This window comes from Tachysurus vachellii, chromosome 3, assembly GCF_030014155.1.
Source record: "Tachysurus vachellii isolate PV-2020 chromosome 3, HZAU_Pvac_v1, whole genome shotgun sequence".
In the NCBI taxonomy this organism is placed as follows: domain Eukaryota; kingdom Metazoa; phylum Chordata; class Actinopteri; order Siluriformes; family Bagridae; genus Tachysurus; species Tachysurus vachellii.
Window position 1 is genome coordinate 25,691,887 of NC_083462.1, and position 21,062 is coordinate 25,712,948.

Sequence of the window (21,062 nt, forward strand, 5' to 3'; positions counted from 1 at the left end):
AGTAATAAACATTATATTTTATTATTTTTCTATTAGCACTAATAAACATTATATTTATATAATATTTATATTAGCAGTAATAGACATTATATTTATATAATTTTCTATTAGCAGTAATAGACATTATATTTATACTATATTTATATTAGCAGTAATAAACATTATATTTATACTATATTTATATTAGCAGTAATAAACATTATGTTTTATTATATTTATATTGGCAGTAATAAACATTATATTTATACTATATTTATATTAGCAGTAATAGACATACTCAAATCAGCCCTTCTGGTACCTAAACCAATGGTATGTTATTGTTATTTTCAAGTTATTGTTATTGTTATTTAATATCAAGAAAAAAAAGGCACTATGTTTACATACATAAGTCTTCAATATACCGTAGGCGAACATAAAGCAATCTGATTGGCTATTTTGGAAGAGGTCAGAGTTCGTGAAGTTCGAAAGCAAAATGGCTGCTGAACCAACACAGGAGTGGAGCGAGGAGAAACTAAACAGTGAGGAAATACCAAAAAAAGACCTAATCAAATTTCTACAGGACAATGCATCACATTCGGTATTCACAGTTTACATTTGTTTTAAGAAGCTTTGTATGAAATGTTGCTTTTTCCGCAGTTGATGCACTAATGCTAACGTCAGATGGCTACGCACCTTACATAGTGTGCATCACAGATGGGTCCAGATCACATAATGCGCATCACAGATGGGTCCAGATCACATAATGCGCATCACAGATGGGTCCAGATCACATAATGCGCATCACAGATGGGTCCAGATCACATAATGCGCATCACAGATGGGTCCAGATCACATAATGCGCATCACAGATGGGTCCAGATCACATAGTGTGCATCACAGATGGGTCCAGATCACATAGTGTGCATCACAGATGGGTCCAGATCACATAATGCGCATCACAGATGGGTCCAGATCACATAGTGTGCATCACAGATGGGTCCAGATCACATAGTGTGCATCACAGATGGGTCCAGATCACATAGTGTGCATCACAGATGGGTCCAGATCACATAGTGTGCATCACAGATGGGTCCAGATCACATAGTGTGCATCACAGATGGGTCCAGATCACATAGTGTGCATCACAGATGGGTCCAGATCACATAGTGTGCATCACAGATTGGTCCAGATCACATAGTGTGCATCACAGATGGGTCCAGATCACATAGTGTGCATCACAGATGGGTCCAGATCACATAGTGTGCATCACAGATGGGTCCAGATCACATAGTGTGCATCACAGATGGGTCCAGATCACATAGTGTGCATCACAGATGGGTCCAGATCACATAGTGTGCATCACAGATGGGTCCAGATCACATAGTGTGCATCACAGATGGGTCCAGATCACATAGTGTGCATCACAGATGGGTCCAGATCACATAGTGTGCATCACAGATGGGTCCAGATCTCACAGTGTTCATCACAGATGGGTCCAGATCACATAGTGTGCATCACAGATTGGTCCAGATCACATAGTGTGCATCACAGATGGGTCCAGATCACATAGTGTGCATCACAGATGGGTCCAGATCACATAGTGTTCATCACAGATGGGTCCAGATCACATAGTGTTCATCACAGATGGGTCCAGATCACATAGTGTTCATCACAGATGGGTCCAGATCACATAGTGTTCATCACAGATGGGTCCAGATCAAATAGTGTACATCACAGATGGGTCCAGACCATATAGGGTGCATCACAGATGGGTCCACCTCATATAGGGTCAGCACAGATGGGTCCAGCTCACACAGGGTGTATCACAGATGGGTCCAGATCACATAGTCTGCACCACAGATGGGTCCAGATCACATAGGGTGCATCACAAATGGGTCCAGCTTACATCAGGTGCATCACAGATGGGTCCTTAGTTCCTAAATAGGTCTACTAAAAAGGATATAGGTTTCCAAATCGTATATAATAGAGAGCGATTGGGAAGTGAACATATTTTAGTATTAACAATTTCTCTACGTGACTATCCAAAGTTTCATGTGTTATAATGTGTTGCAGTGTGACACTGTAGAAATTAAAAAGGATCTTAAGATGTCTTACATGAAAACATAAAAATATCTCCAAATGCACTGCTACAATTTTTCCATGTTTCTAGTAGTGTGAGTAGATGCAAAACGATTGCTCTGTATGACACTGTGCTTCCAGTTTCTTGTTGAGCACAAGCTCAAGGGAAATATCAAGAATGTTGTGAAGACTGCAAAAAAGGAGCAACTTATTGGGGCCTACAAACAGCTGTTTGAGAGCAAGGTAAATACTGTATGGTTTCATTTTGATAACGTCTGAGAAGATATTTTAATGGGAATTTCATTTTTTCCAACTGAATTAGAACATTTTCACTCAAATTGCTGAATTCATTTGCAAAATATTATCGGTAGATTTAAAAGCTGAGGTTGTGTGCTGGTATTTTTCAGAGGTTTAAAGGCACGGAAGTGGAGCAGGTGACTGAGGAGGTGAAAGCTGTGAAGATCGAAGAGAAGCCCAAAGAAACAAAGACAGAAATAGTAGATGAGGTAGATAAAAGATTCACTGCATGCAGTTCCAGTTGTGCTAATTGACTCAAAATAAAGTGTAGTTTAGCAATAGAAAAGTTCTTTCTTTTCTCAGACATTAGTGTTTCTCTACACAGGGCCCCCCAAGGTTCACAAAGTCAGTGACAAAGAAAGGAGACAAGACCAACTTTCCCAAGAAGGGGGACACAGTATCATGTTGGTATACTGGCACGCTTGAAGATGGCACTGTTTTTGATACCAACATCCCTTCAGGTTGGACAGCCATCCTAATGGCAATATATAGCATTCACACCTATGTGGTTAACTTAATATAAAATATAATAAAATTCATGAATATGTTATTAGCATGTAGATTGTATAACTGTAGGGATTTGTGTACATCCATTCACAAGAGCATTAGTGAGGTCTTGGATGAGAAGGTCTGGGGTACATTCATCCTAAAGTTATTGTGTAGGGTTTTAGCCAAGGCTCTGTGCTTTCTTCCACTCCAATCTTAGCAAGTAATGAGTTATACATTTTTGTGCACAGAGGCATTGTCTTGCTGGAGCATGTTTAGATTACTTAGCTCCAGTAAAGGGAAAGCTTAAATCTACAACATAAAGAGAAATCCTATACAACTCTATACAACAATTTTTTGACATATGTTTGGAGAAGATCCACAGATAAGTATGAAATGTAGATGTCCACATACTTCTGACCATATAAGTGTATGTGTGTGTGTGAGACAGTTACAGCAGGGACTTGGCTCTGCTAGTTAGCAGCCTACAAGATGAAAAGCATAAGAGAGCTGGAAGTATGAATTCTACCACTATGCCTCCTGGAAATACTGGAAAACAAAAGCATCTCTAGTTTTATCCGGATATCTAAAATATCTGGTACAGCAGGCTATCTATAAAAAAAATCATCATCATAACGCTTTTCCTTTAGTGCAGCTCTCTATTCCCATTTAGTCTATTTGTATCCATGTCCTCAGATTATGTGGTCATTAATAATAATATATTCATATTCGGTTCCATTCCTATGATGGAGTAATGGATCTACTGGAGCCACATGTCGATGAAAGACATTTCAATCACAAAAAAAGTAACTCAATTGAAACAAAATAAATTTTGAATAAATAAAACAATTGAAGATTATATATTGATTATAAATATTGATATATTAGGATATTCATGTCGAAGTTTTCAATTAAGTAATCTGCCTATGAAGAACAGAATCCTGACTGGTAAACAAACAGTAATTAACCCTGAGCGTCTTTTGCAGTCGCACGCAAAAAGAAGCAGACCAAACCACTTTCCTTTAAAGTCGGCATTGGCAGAGTTATCAGAGGGGTGAGTGTTTTCTGTTGTCCATCCCTTAAATGGCTTTTTATTTACCTATTCCATGCTGCTGTTTTTAATTCACTCCCTCATGCACTTGCAGTGGGATGAGGGGCTGCTGACTATGAGCAAAGGTGAGACTGCTCGCCTGGAAATTGAGCCAGAATGGGCCTACGGTAAAAAGGGTCTTCCTGATTCAAAGTATCCTTTCATAGCACTGTCATATTGTTTTGAACATATGCTCACCAACTTGCCATCAATCATTTTAAAGACGGTTCCAATATTTCTGGCAGCTCAGGTAAAGTTCATTGGCTGCCTAAATGGAGACCTGTGAGATTCTATCATGACTTTAGATTTACAAGTAAAACTCAAGCAAAATTTTGTCTTCTGGGAAACGTAAATATCTAACGTAGCTTCTGCAGGAACGTACTAAATGAAAGTTAAAATTCTTGTAACACCAATCATTCTGATCAAGTTTACATCCCACTGGCACTTAATGTGGGGTATTGGCTTTCTGAGCACCACTGAATGTTAGCACATTTTGTAATAGTTGGGTACGAGTCTCTCAATTGTCCTACAGTACTTGCGAAAAGATGGATCCCATATGTTGGAAAGGGCTTAAATATACAGAAGATCCTGGACTTTTTCTGAAGTCAATACAATACAATACAAGGGACATGTAAAAACTATCACAATGCAGAAAAATCGCTGATCAGCTAGGTAACACCACCCCACAGTAAGAATCGAGGGTCTGTAAACTTGTGGACTTTATGTAAACAGCTGTTATGTGAAATAGCTTAAGGGTAATACTAGATAAAATGCAAAATGTTTTTTCTTTAACATTTCAGATTCTGCTAGGCTACTGAAACTTATGACTTATATTAAATATTTGATAAGCTATTATGTTGCATTCTTAAGTAGCCAACTAATCCATAAACATCATTTTCTACAGGTTTGTTAGGTCTGTTAATTTCAAATCTGATTGTAGTGTCCAACTGAAGACGTTTTCTGAATTATTTTACCATTTTCCTTAATTTATTAACCAGAATTCCACCAAATGCTAAACTTATTTTTGAGGTTGAATTGGTGGCCATTGATTAGGATTGCCAGCATGGGAGGATCAGCCCTTACAACGGAACTCAAGCCTTCATGTTAACCTCAGTATTGTCATACACTGCACAAATCCTCTATATTACAGGCAGAGCAGGCTATTACTGATGTGAATTCACATCACTTTGCATGTTTTTCTGGTGAAGTCAATAATAAAAAAAAAGACATCAGAGCTCTGTGTGTGTGTGTGTGTGTCTTTTCCTACTTGTTACTTTTGTAATAACAGTATAAGATTTGAAACCCTGATCCAGGTTACTACCACTCATTTATCTTTATAGGTAGTATAAACAATGAGAGTACACTGCTGTTTTTAACCTGCAACTTTATTATGAACAAATGTTACAGAAAACTATTTAAGAGTTGGCATTAGGGCCCTTCTTCTTTCCAAAGGTAGGCACCACATTCACAAAGCGACGGTTGTACTGGATGCGACGCTTAGCACGGCCTGTCTTCTTTTTCTTCTTCTCCTGCTTGTCCACCTGAAATAAGCAATACAGAAAGATATGATGTGACCTCTGCTGCTTTCTTTTCCCTCAATCATTCCTGCTTTAAGTTAACTCAGACCATAACAAATATCTTGATTTGCATTTCAAATAAAGAATAGAGCATACAAGAATTACAACAATTTTCGCATCATTCTTAACTTCTTTACTAATCAAGGAAGGCATACTACAATCCTTAATCTGAATCCAGAAAAAAAATAAAAAGCCTGGAGTCACTGCTTTTCATAAATCAAAAGGAGTTCTTAGCATGATTAGAAGAGACATTGAACAGTACCAAAACACAGCAAACCTATTTTTTTAAGGGCTTTTAAAAAATAAACTCTGCTCACCTTGGGTGTCTGTCCCCGTACTTTTCCAGCACGAGCCAGAGAACCGTGGACCTTACCTAAAAAGAGGAAAAAAATAATGCCTTAAAACAAAACCTTTTTGCTCTGCTTAAACACTATTAAAGGGTAAACGTGCACAGGTTTTTATTCTTACTAAACAGGAGCCACATCAGATTTCACCTGCTTTAAACTATTTAAGCGGCTAAATGTGGCTCCAATAATCTGCAGTCATTTATAAATAGCAAATGATACTGCAGTAACAGTTTCTTGAACACTAATCAAGGTCCAAGAGAGTTTAAAAGTGCAGTTCTTCACAGCAAAAATCAAAAATTTGTGGACTTACCTCCCAGAAGCCTGCCAACAACCTCCAGGGTGCAGTACTCTGAAATTCCACAGCTCATGAGGGTTGCAGCATCTTCCAGGGGAGTGCTAGATAGGAGAAGTACCTGATCCTCTACACAAAGACCCTCTAGAGTCTGGACATGGGCCTGAAAAACACAACACAACATTTAGTCTGCACTGTTCCCATCAGCGCACTTGGTGACAATCCACATTGTTCAACATCTCGCAATACTAGTTTAAATGGAAGATTACACAGCTTCGTAATCATACATGACTCATGTCATGTACATGTGGTACTGAATGACAATACATTAAACAGAAGACAAAATGATCTTATACCACAGCTATGCTGTATTCTCCACTGTGAATGATCAGAAGGTGGGGGTTAATTTTCTGTGCACATTTTAATATCCGTATTTAAAGAATTCAATTTACTTGAAGTCTGCCATCGAGATCAGCCATATCTGTTTTTTCTCAGTGTGCCTATAAGTTTGTTACAGACCAGTTTACCTACTGTTTTTCACATAGATTAGTGATAAGTTTCAAAATAGTTGTCTTTAGTCCTGTCCGGGTGCAAATAAAGCTCAGAAATCAAACGGATGCATCTCTGTATACTTTGTGATTTTTCCTTTTTTTTTTTTTTTTAATTGTTGCTGTAACTTTGGTTAGATAAAAGGCAATATCTAACCTCTACAATTCATGTGGTGAACACAAACATCCACGCAATGAAAATACTAAAACAACCAAAAAATTCAAACTCACTGCTCATGTGCTAATTTTAATACTGTCTGCATGTATGATGTCAAATGACAATAGATCCACTCCAGGTCAGACCTCATCAACCCTCAACCTGTGATAGGACCCTGTTTGTTTTAAATTCCTTAATTATTATTATAACTACATCACATATTGTAGAATACAACCTGGCTCAGAGTCTCACCTTGATATCATGGACAGTCTCGTCTCCTGTCACCTCAAGGGTGTGCAGGTTCTGTGCACGCACGAAGAGCTGCATGTTGATTGCTTGAGGTAAAGAAAAAACAATGAAACATGATTAAAATTTAAAAGTTTAAAACTGTTCATGATGTACAATTATTCAGTCTTTTTTTTTGCCACGTCATTAATCAATCATGCAGCGCCTCTTGTAGGCTTGAAATTAAACCACAAATCATCACAAAAGCAGAATGAAAACAACTAAGAGGTTCTGATTAAGGTTCTCCAGTCGGTTCTCCTTCACTTCCGGCCTTGAGTGAGCAGCTACCGTCTCTCATCACAACACGACCTCATTATTAGTGATATTAAATCATTCACGTTTGAGTTGGATTCAAATAAAACAGCTCTTATAAAGTAACCAAGCAGAAACGAAGTACGTGTCGTGTAACGACTCTCGTGTTGTGCGGCAGACAAGCCGAGCATCGAGCTAGCTGTAGCGTTAGCATTAGCATTAGCTAGTTTAGCTGTTCGGCTGATCACTCACGCGCATGAGGCACGCGATCAAAAGTGTACAATAAATACTCCCAAAATACTGCAAAAGACCCTAAAAACCCGTAAAGCGCACATCCCAAGCATTTTACACGCATATGGACGCTATTTAAACACCACTAAGAATGAAAATAATAATAATAAATACATAAAGACGGACGGGCCTTACATCGCACGGTGCTAATCGTTCCACTCGGAGCGAGAAAAGGACCAGCGTATCGTCTGTCGTGCGCATGTGCAAGGCTAAGAATTCTGGGAAGGCGTTACGTCATTGAATGGACTGGCTGGTTGGTACTGTAGGGTCAGTCACATGTACAGGACTTTGTCATCAGAATCAGAATCAGAATCAGGTTTATTGGTTTATTGTGTTGACACACACAAGGAATTTGGTTCCAGCTGTTTGTGACTCTCAAAAGTACAGACATAAATAACACTATACTATACAAACAAGACAATGCAGACGATGAGATACAATATAGAGAGAATGAGTATAAAATATGAATATAGAATATGAACGATCAGTTATGTACATAAAGTGTGGGAGTGCAAATAAAAATATTGTGCAATATTATGCTTTTTGTGCAATATACAGCAGCAGTAGTGTGTAATATACAGATGATTTGAAGACTGACAGTCCTGATAATGCAGTACTTATGATAAGAAGCAGTGAATATAATTATGGTGAGTTGTTGATCAGGGTGATTGTCTGGGGAAAGAAACTTCCTGTGTCTGGCAGTTTTAGTAAGCAAAGTTCTGTAATGCCTGCCAGAAGGGAGGAGCTGAAAGAGGTTATGTCCAGGGGGCGAAGGGTCAGTGGTGATTTTTCCTGCCCGGTTTCTGGTTCTTGTGTCATACTAGTCCTTGGGGGTGGGCTGGGAGGCGCCAATTATTTTTTCCGCTGTTTTAACTGTGTGTTGCAGTCTGTTCCTGTCCTGTTTTGTTGCTGCACCAAACCAGATGGTGATGGATGTGCACAGGACAGATTCAATGACTGCAGTGTAGAATGGCAGACCATACTTCCTTAGTTGGCGTAGAAAGTACATCCTCTGCTGGGCCTTTTTGATGATGGAGTTTATGTTGCACTCCCATTTCAGGTCTTGGGAAATGGTAGTGCCCAAACTTGAAGGCCTCCACAGATGACACCGGGCTGTTGGATATTGTGAGGGGGAGTAGTGTTGAGAGGTCTTTCCTAAAGTCCACTATCATCTCCACAGTTTTGAGGGTGTTTAACTCCAGACTGTTCTGAATGCACCATAACACCTCCCAGTCTCACCTGTTGTTTCCTGTCTGTCAGGAAGCTGGTGATCCACTGACAGATGGAAGGAGCCTTAGGAATTTGGAGTGGAGAATTTCCTGAATTATAGTATTAAAGGCCAAACTGAAGTCGACAATCAGAATCTGGGCGTATGTCCCTGGGCAGTCCAGGTGTCTTAGTGTGTTAATGCATAGTAATGATAGAGAAGATGCATAATTATAGGAAACAAAGGTTATATAAATAAACAAACAAACAAATAAATGAATAAATATGTAACCAGATAAATATTTTTTTAAAAATAGATAGATATTTGTAAAAAATAATAATAAATAAATAAATAGATAGATCGAGTGTGTGTGTGCCCAGCGATGGGTTTTACATTTACATTTACAGCATTTGGCAGACGCCCTTATCCAGAGCGACGTACATAAGGGCTTAAATCTCTAACATTGAATCATTAATGCTGGCTCACTAGGTTACATACTTAAGATAACATGAGTTTAAAACATTTGTTCAAAGTTATGATGAAAAAGTCACGTTTTTTTTTTTTATAATGCAAAAGATAGGGAAAGAAGTGCTAGTTGAAGTGTTTCCTGAATAAATAGGTGGTGAGGGCTTTGAGGTAAGAGGGAGCTGGTCCATTTTTGGCTTTGTAGGCCAGCATCAGTGTTTTGAATCTGATGTGTGCAGCTACCGGAAGCCAGTGGAGGGATCGCAGCAGCGGGGTGGTATGCGAGAACTTTGGCAGGTTAAAAACAAGCCGTGCAGCTGCATTTTGGATCATTTGCAGAGGACGAATTGCGTTCATAGGTAGACCTGCCAGCAGTGCGTTGCAGTAATCCAGTCTAGAAATGACAAGAGACTGAACAAGTACCTGAGCAGCCTATGAGGACAAAAATGGCCGAATCCTTCTAATGTTGTAGAGCAGAAACCGACATGAGCGAGTCACATTAGCAACATGAGAGGAAAAGGACAGTTGATTGTCCATGGTTCCTGCCTTGATGCCCGATGACGCCTGAGATGCTCCCCGTGACCCGAGGTACTTCGGATAAGTGGTAGAAAATGAATGAATGAATGAATGAATGAATAATATATACCAACACCAAATGGTGATGGAGTAGATGAGTATAGACTCAATAATGGAGGTGTTGAAGTGCACCATCATTGGTAGGTTAAACTTCAGCTGCTGCAGACATATTTTTGTCCTGCACTGTTTGCACCAGGTTGCACAGATGCACTTTATGTATCTAGGATTAACTTACACATGCTGCCTCCTGTCAGTCAGGAAGACTGTGATCCACCTGCAGGTTGAGTCAGACACTTTTGATGTCCTCACAACAGGTTTGGTGAGCTTTAATTCCTGAATGTATGCAGGAATCAAATGGACCATGATGTGGTCAGCGTGTCCTAGTGCAGCTGGTGTCGGACATTTAATGGATTTCTGTATTTGGGGAGTTCCTGCATGAGGTTGTCTTTGTTAAAGTCGCCCAGGACGATAACAAATGAGTGCGGGATCAGAACAGTATTGCTGAATCACTGTCACATCTTTGCACCAGAAGGTTCCGCATGGCGATCGGCTCCGGAGAGTTGGGATCCTGCTATAGCTGCAGTCGGGATTTAGTGTCGCACAGCCATGTTTCCGTGAAGCAGTAGATAGAATATGAAGAAGTCTTTATTTTTCCAAAACGTTAGCTGAAGTTCGTTCAATTCGTTGCACAGTGAACTGGAGAGAAATATTCCCGGTAGCGGTGAGCGATGCGCTTCTTTCTCCTCCAGGGTTTCACTGTGCGCACCTTTGCCTAGAATGTCTAAAAAAGTTACGGATGTGCCAATAAAATTGGGAAATAAATTATATTTAATTTAATTATAAATTAAATTATAAATTATATTTTTTTGTTCTGGCTCGTTCACCAGAACAAAAAAAAAAAAAGCACACAACACACCAAGACAGCAAATCAATTACAATGATTGTCACTTCTGATAGAAATGCAAGCTATGCTTTTTATTTTTAACATTATTTAAATTAGTTATTTTCATTTTTTATTTTTCCTTTTCAGCTAGACAGTCGACTCCTTGATGATTTCAGAAATGCATTGTGCTGGAGCATCTTTTTATTGCTTAGATAAAAACTCTTGACAAAATACAAATTTAAAATCTGTCCTCATACATTTCCTAATCATTGGATATTTCTGCAAAATCTTGCAAACTAAATACCCTTATGTTTCTTTTATCAATGAAAACGTTTGTCTAAATAAAAATGGGTTTATTTAGCATTCAGCTTTTTTTCCTCTCTCTATACTCTGCAGAAAGACATTAAAGCTTTCAATATTCTGATAGTAGCTTGTCTGTATCTATCCATCAAGCACAGGGGGAAAACAAAAAAGCAATCTGTTGTGCTGTAACGTAGAGCTGCCAAATCGGTATACCGAAAAGTTCAACACCTAAAAATCATTAGTAGTTTATGTCATCTAGCACATAAAAACAAGACAAATGTCTCAGCAATCTCTTTATTATGAAATTAATTCAAAATAAAAAGCCTTCATTTCACATTTGGCTCTGAAAACAGTAATGTCATTTAGGAGGGCAGAAAGAGGGTTTCAGAATTTTCTACTTCCTTCCATACAAATTTAATTAATCCAAAAACAATTTCCAGGGACCACACTAAACCAGGCTAAAATAAACATCCGCACCTTTTTACAGAAAAAGAATCTTCAATTCCAACGCACATGCTCAGAACACAAAGAAACATGTCAAATGACTGAGAATGTCAAGAGTAGCAATAAGAACAGGTAAAAGGGACTTCAGCATCACTCCATCAGACTGCATGCCATTCATGTTGGGGGTGGTGGGTAGTACTGGTTATATTGGCCATACTGGCCATACTGGCCCCAGGTGTTCTGGCTTCCCCAGTTGTTGTATTGCTATTTAAAAAAAAAGAAAAGAAACAATTATTAAAAATAAGAGAAGTGCAACACAAAAGCAAATTTAGCAAAGTTTGACAAAAGACAGTCAAGACAATAAACAGGCTGTACACTGAGACCATATTCCTAGCCAAAGAATCAGGTCATTATACAGCGCTTAGGAAACCGTACCTGATACCAGTTGTTATAGTTGTATCCACCATGATTCGCTTGCATGTCTGGTGCCATCTGCCCAGATGCTGCTGAGCCATCGTCCATGCGCTGTCTCTTTGAATCTGGCTCTTGTGACCTTTGAAAATATCCAGTTTAGAAATATTTAACTTTTAGTTGTTAAAACCAGAGAGCTAGTATCCAAACGGAATAGGATGAATGTTAAATTGGGAAAGAAAAAAAAAAGGTTTTCAGGGTTAAAAAAAAATTAAATAAAATAAAATCAGGGTTAACTTACCCATTTTCTGCTTTCCTCTTAGTGGACTCCTGCTCTTTCATAAGTTTTTGATGTTGTTCATAAGCAGTTACAAGTCTGATAAGGAAAAGAAAAGCATTTTTTAATAAACATCCATGGTTATATGCACATGCTACTGGGACAATAAAACATCTTCAGTCATGTGTTTTAACTTAGCAGAGCTCTTTGGAAACATTTCTTAAGGTGAAAGGAGAAAAGATGAGCAATACAAGTGGTAAAAGTTTTATAAAGAAATGCTGCACTCACACATTTATATCACTTCCAAAGTCCTCAAGAAACTCTACTTTTCGCTGTGAAAAAGTGACACGGGAGTCTAATGGCATGGTGCTGCTAAGTGCTCGGTCAAAACATGCCAATATCTCTCCCTCATTCTGGGGTACGTCTCCACTGTACTCCAGCTCCAGCAGGTTCAGGTACAGCTTGGGACTAGTCTGGGGGATTGGATCAGACATGGAGTGAGCCCAACAATTTATAAATTTTTAGCAGTTTTCCTGCATCAATAAGCTGCTTAAAATTCAAGTCAGTTTACCTCAAACTGAAACTAAATACTAGTTATTAGAAACCAGTATTTATGGTAAATCTCTTAAATTATGTGACAGAAGATGAAGTGTAGGTTATGTATAGGGAAGTCAGTTTACCTCATCCTTTTCAATGGCCTCTAGCAATACTTTTTTGGCCTTTCCAACACTCCTCCGTACTTTGAAGAATTGCCGAGCCAGCTTCACAGAGAAGAAAGTTGATTCACTTGTGTTTTTTGCATTCTTGATGGCGTCCTCCAGAAGAGCTTCTGCTTCGTCCAAGTTCCCATGACGACGTTCAAGGCTCACACGACGTAATCTCACCATGGCCAACCCAGGAACAGCCTCCTCTAGGCTTTTCAGGATCCCTCGAGCCTCATCAATGTTCCCTGGAAAAATAAAGAAAATATCAAATCAATGTGTCTTCAAATAGGAATTTAATCATTTCACAATGGCCATAATATATGAATTCATATATACTACATTTTAACATGATAAATTTTATTAGACAGGAGGTTAAATAACATCCTAATTCTGTGTTTTGATCATGCATTAACAGTAGTCCTCTAGGAACGCTTGATCTGTAGCTGTACCACAGTTCCACTCATACAGCTAAAGTGGACAATACATTATACCAGCAGTACAATAAAACTCACCTTGCTGTTCCTCAAAGGCTGCCCAGAGAACATGGATGGCAGGCTTCTTAGGCAGGTGGACAGTGCATGCTTTCTTGAAGATGTGCCTCACTCCCTCTGTGCTGTAGCTCTCCAGGTACTTGCCATACTTCAGAAGTAAAGAAGGAAAGATGAGAAGGGGAGGACAGAGAGAAAGAGGGGGAAAGGGAATAAAAGGTAGAAATGGGAAAATAACACAGAGATTAAGCTTTCATTTCTGATTCCTGCACTGGTGAATTTCCATTGACAAGATCGTTTTGAGAATTTCTGTTTTAAACCCATCAGCACCTTCATGGAACCAATAAGATAAGTTTCTGTAAGGTAGTGGGAGACGGAGAGATGCAACGAGGTTGGCATATGCTGGACTCAAATCTTGTGTGGCAAGCTGGCCATCCCCTAATACAACAGATACAGTCAAATATCAACGTTACACGCAAAGAGTGCAGGAAGTTTTACTGAGGAAGTGAAAACGTTGATTGGGGGGGACAGGAGGAACGAACGTCTCTGCGAAAGGAGCTCTATTTACCTTTATCCAAAACTCCTCGTACAGGGCACAGGCAATCAGGCAGCGCTCAAACAGAACCACTACACGCTCCGGCGTCCCATTCTCCAGTTCAAAGTCCAAGTACTCCCTCCAGTTGTTAAGCTGAGTCTTCTCCAAGGCTTTCACATGGAAATATGGACGCTTGATCTGTAGGAAGTATTAAAAACGCTCTGCTCACAACCACAGTTTAGCACAGTAGAAACACTCACCAACTTCCTAACCATACACAATGACATTATTACATTATTATTAAAGTAGTATTTTTAAGTAGAAGTTTTTTAATGTAACTTACATTTATACAATTTATAAAAGACACATCTAGAGTAATATAGTTAAATTCAACACTTACCCCTTCTTCAAAGGCCCAGCGCTTGCTGACTTCATGTTCATTGTGGTTAAATATCTCTTGACGGGTCTCGATCACCTTATGTCGCATGTTCTCGATCTCTGTGACTCTCTAGAGGAGAAACAAACAATTATGTGCCATCGCGTTACAGCATGCTCAACTTATCGAGTGACGTGCAAACTGCATATTCAGCTACCAAGGTTTTACATCACCATGAGTTTGAGAGAAATTAGCAGCATCTTGCGCTGGGATAAGTACGGTATGCACACCCTGCACATCAGCTGTGGCCCAAGCCGAGGAAGGGCTGAGGGACGGTGTCATTCTGTCACGGTCCCGTCCCACTTTTAGATCGACTCCCTGATTGGATGCCAACTTGGATCCTCAGGTATTCATTGGCTGCTAACGGAAAGACACCTCTTCAAACCTGTACAGTTTTGCTTCTCTCCAGGATCAGGTAGGATCCTCCCTATCCCTGGCATGTTTAATACCCACAAAGAGTCCAGCTTGGGCTCTTACCTTTGCTGGGTCAGGAAGGTCTTCAGTGCCTGGCGGTAGCTCCTCACTGGGGGTTTCCTCCTCTCCCTCTCCACTGGGCTTATTGGCGGCTGCAAGTTCCAACCTCAGCTGAACAAACTCCTCTTCAGACAGGAAGTGCTTCGGATTATTGTTTTGGACATGATCCTTGAACCTGTAAATAATAAGCAATTAACTGTTAAAAGAATTTTGTATTTTTTGTAAAAAAATAAAAAAAGATGTTAATGTCTTTAGTGTTGTCTCTGATGTTCACCCACATGGCAGAGAGCATTTTACACACACATACCTCTGGAAGTGCTGGGAGTACAGCTGAGTTGGTATACCCAGGACACGGTCATAAATGGCTGTAACATTGGCCAACTTGTTCTGCTCAGTCTCCCAGCTAATATAAGCTTCCCATAGACGGTCTGACCGGAAGTCTGTACCCGCAGCAAGAACAGCATGCTCATAGGCACTGAGGGGCAGAACAAAAAAAAAAATAAATTATACACAAACACACACACATACACACACACAGGAACTAGAAAACAAACAATAAAACACGATCCATTTTATTTAGGTAGAAACCAGTCCAGCTACTAGACTTGTAGACAAGTTACTTACGCCCGTACGCGATTCTCAGCCTCTCCATCACTAGTGTCTTGGTTCTCCTTTAAGAAAGTTATATAATGAAGCCAAAGGTCAACGCTGAGTGGGATGGCCTGTAGACCTCTGCGATATACCTGTGTCGACAAGAAAGAATGCACCAAGTCAAGAATTGTAACAGCATTGAATAAATTCAAATGTGAACAAAAAATATGAGATATATATACACACACAAGTCTGCATGTATTTAAAACAAAGAGCCATCTTACCTCATCTGCCTCCTGTATGCATCCATGTTTTTTTTCTATGTCTGCATATTTCTTCCAGTATCCATAACAATAGGGGTAGCGTAGAAAAAAGGCATCAAATGCCTTTCTGGAAGCCAGCAGATGGTTCTGGAAAACAAAACACACGCACATCTTTAAATCTACAATGAACCTGGCATACTCAGTTTAATCTGTTCACTGGATTATGTAGCACTCACCTCTTGTTCAACATATTGCAGGAGGTAGACCCAGCCATTAAAGTCCTCAGGGTCATCTTCAACCACCTTGTAGAGTCTCTCGAAGTCAGCAGGGAGTAAAGATTTTGGCGCCGAGGCATCTCCTACCTCACTTTCCTCTTTGGACCCATCCTCAAGCTCCATATTTGCAGGGCTGTCTGAACTGCCTGTTTCAGCCTGCTTTTCTGAGCTCAGCTCTGACTCTTTAAGATGACCCTCTGCAGTCTGTCCATTAGTGTCCGGCTGATTTCCATCAACACACGTGGAATTATCGTGCGGTCCGGCCAGGCCCGGTTTTTGATCCACCGCAGACTGTGAATGCCCATCTATCAAATACTGCTCGTACTGATCCAGCTGGCCTTGTTCTGGGTTCTGTTGATTTCCAAGAGCAGCAAAAGTGTCAGGTACTTGGTCCATTGTCCACTGAGCTTCAGGTGCCAAGTTAGGAAGGTCAGGGATGAAACTGTCTCCTGCACCTTCCATGACAGCAGCATCCCCACTGTCAGAGGCATTTGCACCAACCATCCCCGTCATGGCCTCTTCCGGGAGTTGCAGATCTAGACAATAATAATAATAATAAAAAAAAAAAAGTCAGTAACTTGTAAAATAGCAAATTGAATATGCACTGTAAGTGAGGTACAGGGCAATATAACGGTTAAAATTTTGTCCATTATTCTGTCAGTTGTGTATGAAGCTCACTGTTAAAAATATCCTATAACAGTAAAGTGTGAAAATGTTGTGAAACTGATCCTAACGCAGTCATGACGATCTGAGCCGATGGCACTCTCATTCCAGTCAAGCAAGCAGGACTGTTTACAAATAGATTTATTTAAAAAAAAAGAAAAGAACAACAAAAAACCCAAAGTAAAAAAAGTTAACCGTTTATCCACGATGAACACAAGCGTACAGACAAGATGGCAACCGTTTGTTGACTGAGCATTCGACGTCGATACAAAGTGAATAAGGTGCAAACGAGTGGCGGGTCCTTGGATGACGAGGCGTTAGTAATTACCCCATTACGATTAGGTTACCTGTGTCTACTACAAACGTGTCCATATGCATGCGACAGCTGGGAAATTGATTTAATCGGTCAGATCAAACATGTATCTAACCCTCAGCTTTGTAACACAACCCTCTGGAAGCCTACCAGGTTAATGCCCCGGGAGTCACTGATTCCTGAGAGTTTGCCAACGAAGCAGAGACTTCTTTAGCAAGTGTTATGATAATTTTACCTGCGCAAAATAACTAAAATGCACATTTTCGATCTACTAACACTCGCTCATACCAAACGCCAAAGGAGGAAAAAAATTGCAAGTTTCTCCAACAAAACATACGCAACATGTTACATACGCATAAGACCAGCAGAAACGAAACAGTTCTCGAGCACGGATTTTAGCTAAAACACCAAACACGAGCTAGCACTTTAGCTAGCTATCTGAACTAATATTTAGTGAACAAAAACCGACTGAAATAAACGCGTTGCAATAGACATAAATCAGTTGTGTAAATCTATCCATGCCGTAAACGTAATTACAGTTTTTATACAGCAAAGCTGGTTAATCGTTACCTAATTGCTAGGCTAACAAAGTTAGCCGATAACTAGACAGCCCGCCACTTAACAAGCTACATCCGAAGCCGTTTATTGTACGCTCCATTTCGACAAAAATTAAAAGAGGAATTATTAAATATACGCAAAATAGAGCCGAGGCCCAAGGAAAGATTACAGCTGATAAAATTTTATCAGAAAGATACGCAACGGAGAGCAGCAGCAGCAGCAGCTAATAAAGCTAACAGTAACGGTTTGGTTTGAGGCCTAGTTCTTTAGCCACAAAGCAGAACGCTAGCATCATTAGCATTAGCCTACACACATTGTCGTCGAGTTCACCGCAAACTAAGTTCAACAATACATTAAAAATGCACACATAACACACCCAAAGCATTCTTTTGAGCGTTTACCTACCAGATTGTTCCATGAAACTTTGTTTGCAAAAGAATTTCTCTCAACTTTTGAAGTTATCTACTCAACAACATGTGGTCGAGTTACCGAGCTCTCATTCTACACTTCCTCTCTCACCACAACGCAACTACACAAGGGCAAAATCGCCCCACGCATGCGTACTACGCCTGCAGCTGCTAAATGGGCGGGTAGCTGGCCAGGTGTGAATGTGTTGGCCTCTTTTTTGGGCCTGAGTCGGACTTAAAGAAAATATTATTTCAGAATCAGAATCAGCTTTATTAGCCAAGTTTGCGCAGACACACAAGGTATTTGTTGTGGTTTTAAGGTGCTCTTGGTACATACATACTTACATACTGTACAATATTTCAGTTGTTTCTGTTTTTGCACAAGCTTATACACTATCTGAGGGACCTGCTGCTAAGAAACTGTGTTTTTGTCCGATATTGTCTGAACTTACAGTATTTACATACAGTATTGACACTGGTCGGTCGGTGCTGTTTTTTGTTTACTGTCTTTTGTGTGTTGTCTTGTAACCTTTTGTCTGCACTGTCTTTTGTCCTGCACTGTCTTGTCTGTCTTGTTTGTATTGTCCTGCACTGTCTTGTCTGTCTACTTTTCTACTTTATGTGGCTAGGACTACTTACTAAGTCCTAGCCCTGTCTTTGTTTTATTTAGCACCTTGATCCTGGAGAAACGTCTCATTTCACTATGTACTGCAACAGCTATATATGGTTGAAATGACAATAAAAGCTTCTTGACATGACTTGACTACATACATGCATACATACATGCATACATACATGCTTACATACATGCATGCATACATACATACAGACATACATACATACATTAATCCATTCATACATACAACATACATGCATACATACATACACACATACATTATTTCATTAATACATACAACATAAATAGATACATACATGCATGCATACATACAGTGGCAATAAAAAGTATGTGAACCTTTTGGAATTTCATGGTTTTCTGAATAAATTTGTCATATGATCTGATCTTTTATCTAAGTCAAGGGTATTGACAAACATAAAATGTTTAAACATTCATTCATCATTCATTCATCTTCTACCGCTTATCCGAACTACCTCGGGTCACGGGGAGCCTGTGCCTATCTCAGGCGTCATCGGGCATCAAGGCAGGATACACACTGGACGGAGTGCCAACCCATTGCAGGGCACACACACACACACTCTCATTCACTCACGCAATCACACACTAGGGACAATTTTCCAGAGATGCCAATCAACCTACCATGCATGTCTTTGGACCGGGGGAGGAAGCCGGAGTACCCGGAGGAAACCCCCGAGGCACGGGGAGAACATGCAAACTCCACACACACAAGGTGGAGGCGGGAATCGAACCCCGACCCTGGAGGTGTGAGGCGAACGTGCTAACCACTAAGCCACCGCGCCCCCCTATGTTTAAACATAATTACACAAAAAAAATCTGATCTTTCATGTCTTTATTGAGAACAACCAAAAAACCTCATAGAGCATCGTGGAAAAAGTATGTGAACCCTTAAGTTAATGACCTCAAAAAAGCTAATTGGAGTCAGGTTTTAGGACACCTGGAGTCTTGTTAAGATAATATGTTTGGAGGTGTGGATTAGAGCTATTTTTGACTGATAAAAACCCCTCAAACTTTTTGAGGTCTGCTATGCACAAGAAGAACACGCTTATATGAGCCATGCCTGGCCAAAAAGAGCTTTCGGAGGACCTACTGTATGATCAAGAATTGTTGCTTTACATAAAGCTGGAAAGGGTTACAAAGTCATTACAAAGACTTTAGAAATTCACCAGTCTACAGTTCAAACAGTCAAACAATCTACTGTACAAATGGAGATGCTTTGGGACTGTTGCTACTCTGCCCACATCTTGGTAGAGTAGCAACAGTCCCAAAGCATCTCCATTTGTAGATTGATCTAAAGCAGTTCTGCAGGAAGAATGGGCTAAAATTCCTCCTCAACCATGTGCAGGTCTGATCCACAGCTACTGGAAGCGCCTTTTTGAAGTTATTGCTGACAAGAGGAGGTCAACCAGTTATTAAACTGCCATTTTGAATGTTGAATGAGTGTGTTCAATAAAGATCAGATATTTTTTTGTGTGTAATTACTTTTAGACACATTATGTTTGTCAATACCTTTGACTTGGATGATCAGATCCCATTTTGACAAATCTATTCATTAAACCAAGAAATTTCTTTTCTTGCCACTATGCATGCACGCATACATATCAGTAATTGTATATATAATTAATGATTGGAATATGTTTGACTCACCATAGGTTTTTTATGATACACAGTATATTTCCATATCCAACTAAGCTTTTGGATTCTAAGCTTTGGATCCAACTAAACTTCTTTTAATATAAGGCCTTTAAATTAACCTTTAATTCCTAAAACAGCAAAATAGAGCTCAGCTCATAACTAGTTTATATAGGTGGATTTTTTTTGTGGTATTATACACTTCACACTAGCTGTGCCCCACCATGTGTTGTCTTGTTTCACACCATAGTAAAAAAAAAATAATTTGAGCTATTTTAAAAATGCAGTTGAAAGAAAAAGCTGAGAACTCTAACCTGGCATTTAAAGTGGAACAGTGTATCTGAGAACAATAGATAAAGGGGTGGCTCAAAGGGTTTGAGTAAAATGTTTGTATAGACAAGATATTTAAAGAAAGTGCTTACATGGCATTAAGAAAGTCACAAAAACATTAGCAAAACTTTAAAGGACTTTCAGTTAGTAAAGAGTTGGCGTAGGCATTCTTTGCAATACAGTGCTACACTTTCAGACAGTACATGCATGCATACTTATGTGTATAAATATATATATGTTTATATAGATGGATTTTTGTTAGTTTTCAAAAAGGTATTATACACTTCACACTAGCTGTGCACCACCATGTGTTGTCTTGTTTCACACCATAGTGAAAAACTCTAATTAACCTGGTATTTACAGTAGAACTGGGAAAGGGGTGGCTCAAAGGGTTTGAGTAAAATGTTTGTATAGACAAAATAATTAAAGAAAGTGCTTGCACAGCGTTAAGAATGTCACAAAAACATTAGCAAACCTTTACAGTTAGTAAGG

The 21,062-nt window shown here is 39.5% G+C and overlaps 3 protein-coding genes across 3 annotated transcripts; 1 reads left to right on the forward strand and 2 right to left on the reverse strand.

The window, feature by feature from the left end:
• The first annotated feature begins 421 nt into the window (after positions 1 to 421).
• Positions 422 to 5,165, forward strand: fkbp3 (FKBP prolyl isomerase 3). The gene is made up of 7 exons (XM_060865005.1): positions 422 to 577; positions 2,200 to 2,301; positions 2,466 to 2,564; positions 2,681 to 2,816; positions 3,828 to 3,895; positions 3,987 to 4,084; positions 4,930 to 5,165. Exons 1-7 carry the CDS (start codon positions 473 to 475, stop codon positions 4,982 to 4,984), a joined length of 663 nt encoding a protein of 220 aa, XP_060720988.1. The 5' UTR covers positions 422 to 472; the 3' UTR covers positions 4,985 to 5,165.
• Positions 5,166 to 5,298: 133 nt separating this feature from the next.
• Positions 5,299 to 7,919, reverse strand: faua (FAU ubiquitin like and ribosomal protein S30 fusion a). The gene is made up of 5 exons (XM_060866456.1): positions 7,816 to 7,919; positions 7,105 to 7,187; positions 6,166 to 6,310; positions 5,826 to 5,881; positions 5,299 to 5,472 (listed from the first exon to the last, which is right to left on the reverse strand). Exons 2-5 carry the CDS (start codon positions 7,177 to 7,179, stop codon positions 5,347 to 5,349), a joined length of 402 nt encoding a protein of 133 aa, XP_060722439.1. The 5' UTR covers positions 7,180 to 7,187; positions 7,816 to 7,919; the 3' UTR covers positions 5,299 to 5,346.
• Positions 7,920 to 11,394: 3,475 nt separating this feature from the next.
• On the reverse strand, positions 11,395 to 18,111 carry prpf39 (PRP39 pre-mRNA processing factor 39 homolog (yeast)). Its single transcript, XM_060866461.1, has 14 exons — positions 17,952 to 18,111; positions 15,974 to 16,548; positions 15,759 to 15,884; positions 15,508 to 15,626; positions 15,191 to 15,358; positions 14,887 to 15,058; positions 14,374 to 14,481; positions 14,007 to 14,171; positions 13,463 to 13,589; positions 12,927 to 13,195; positions 12,535 to 12,719; positions 12,271 to 12,345; positions 11,994 to 12,111; positions 11,395 to 11,822 (listed from the first exon to the last, which is right to left on the reverse strand). The coding sequence occupies exons 1-14, from the start codon at positions 17,962 to 17,964 to the stop codon at positions 11,733 to 11,735; spliced, it is 2,310 nt and encodes a 769-aa protein (XP_060722444.1). The 5' UTR covers positions 17,965 to 18,111; the 3' UTR covers positions 11,395 to 11,732.
• Between the last annotated feature and the right edge of the window lie 2,951 nt (positions 18,112 to 21,062).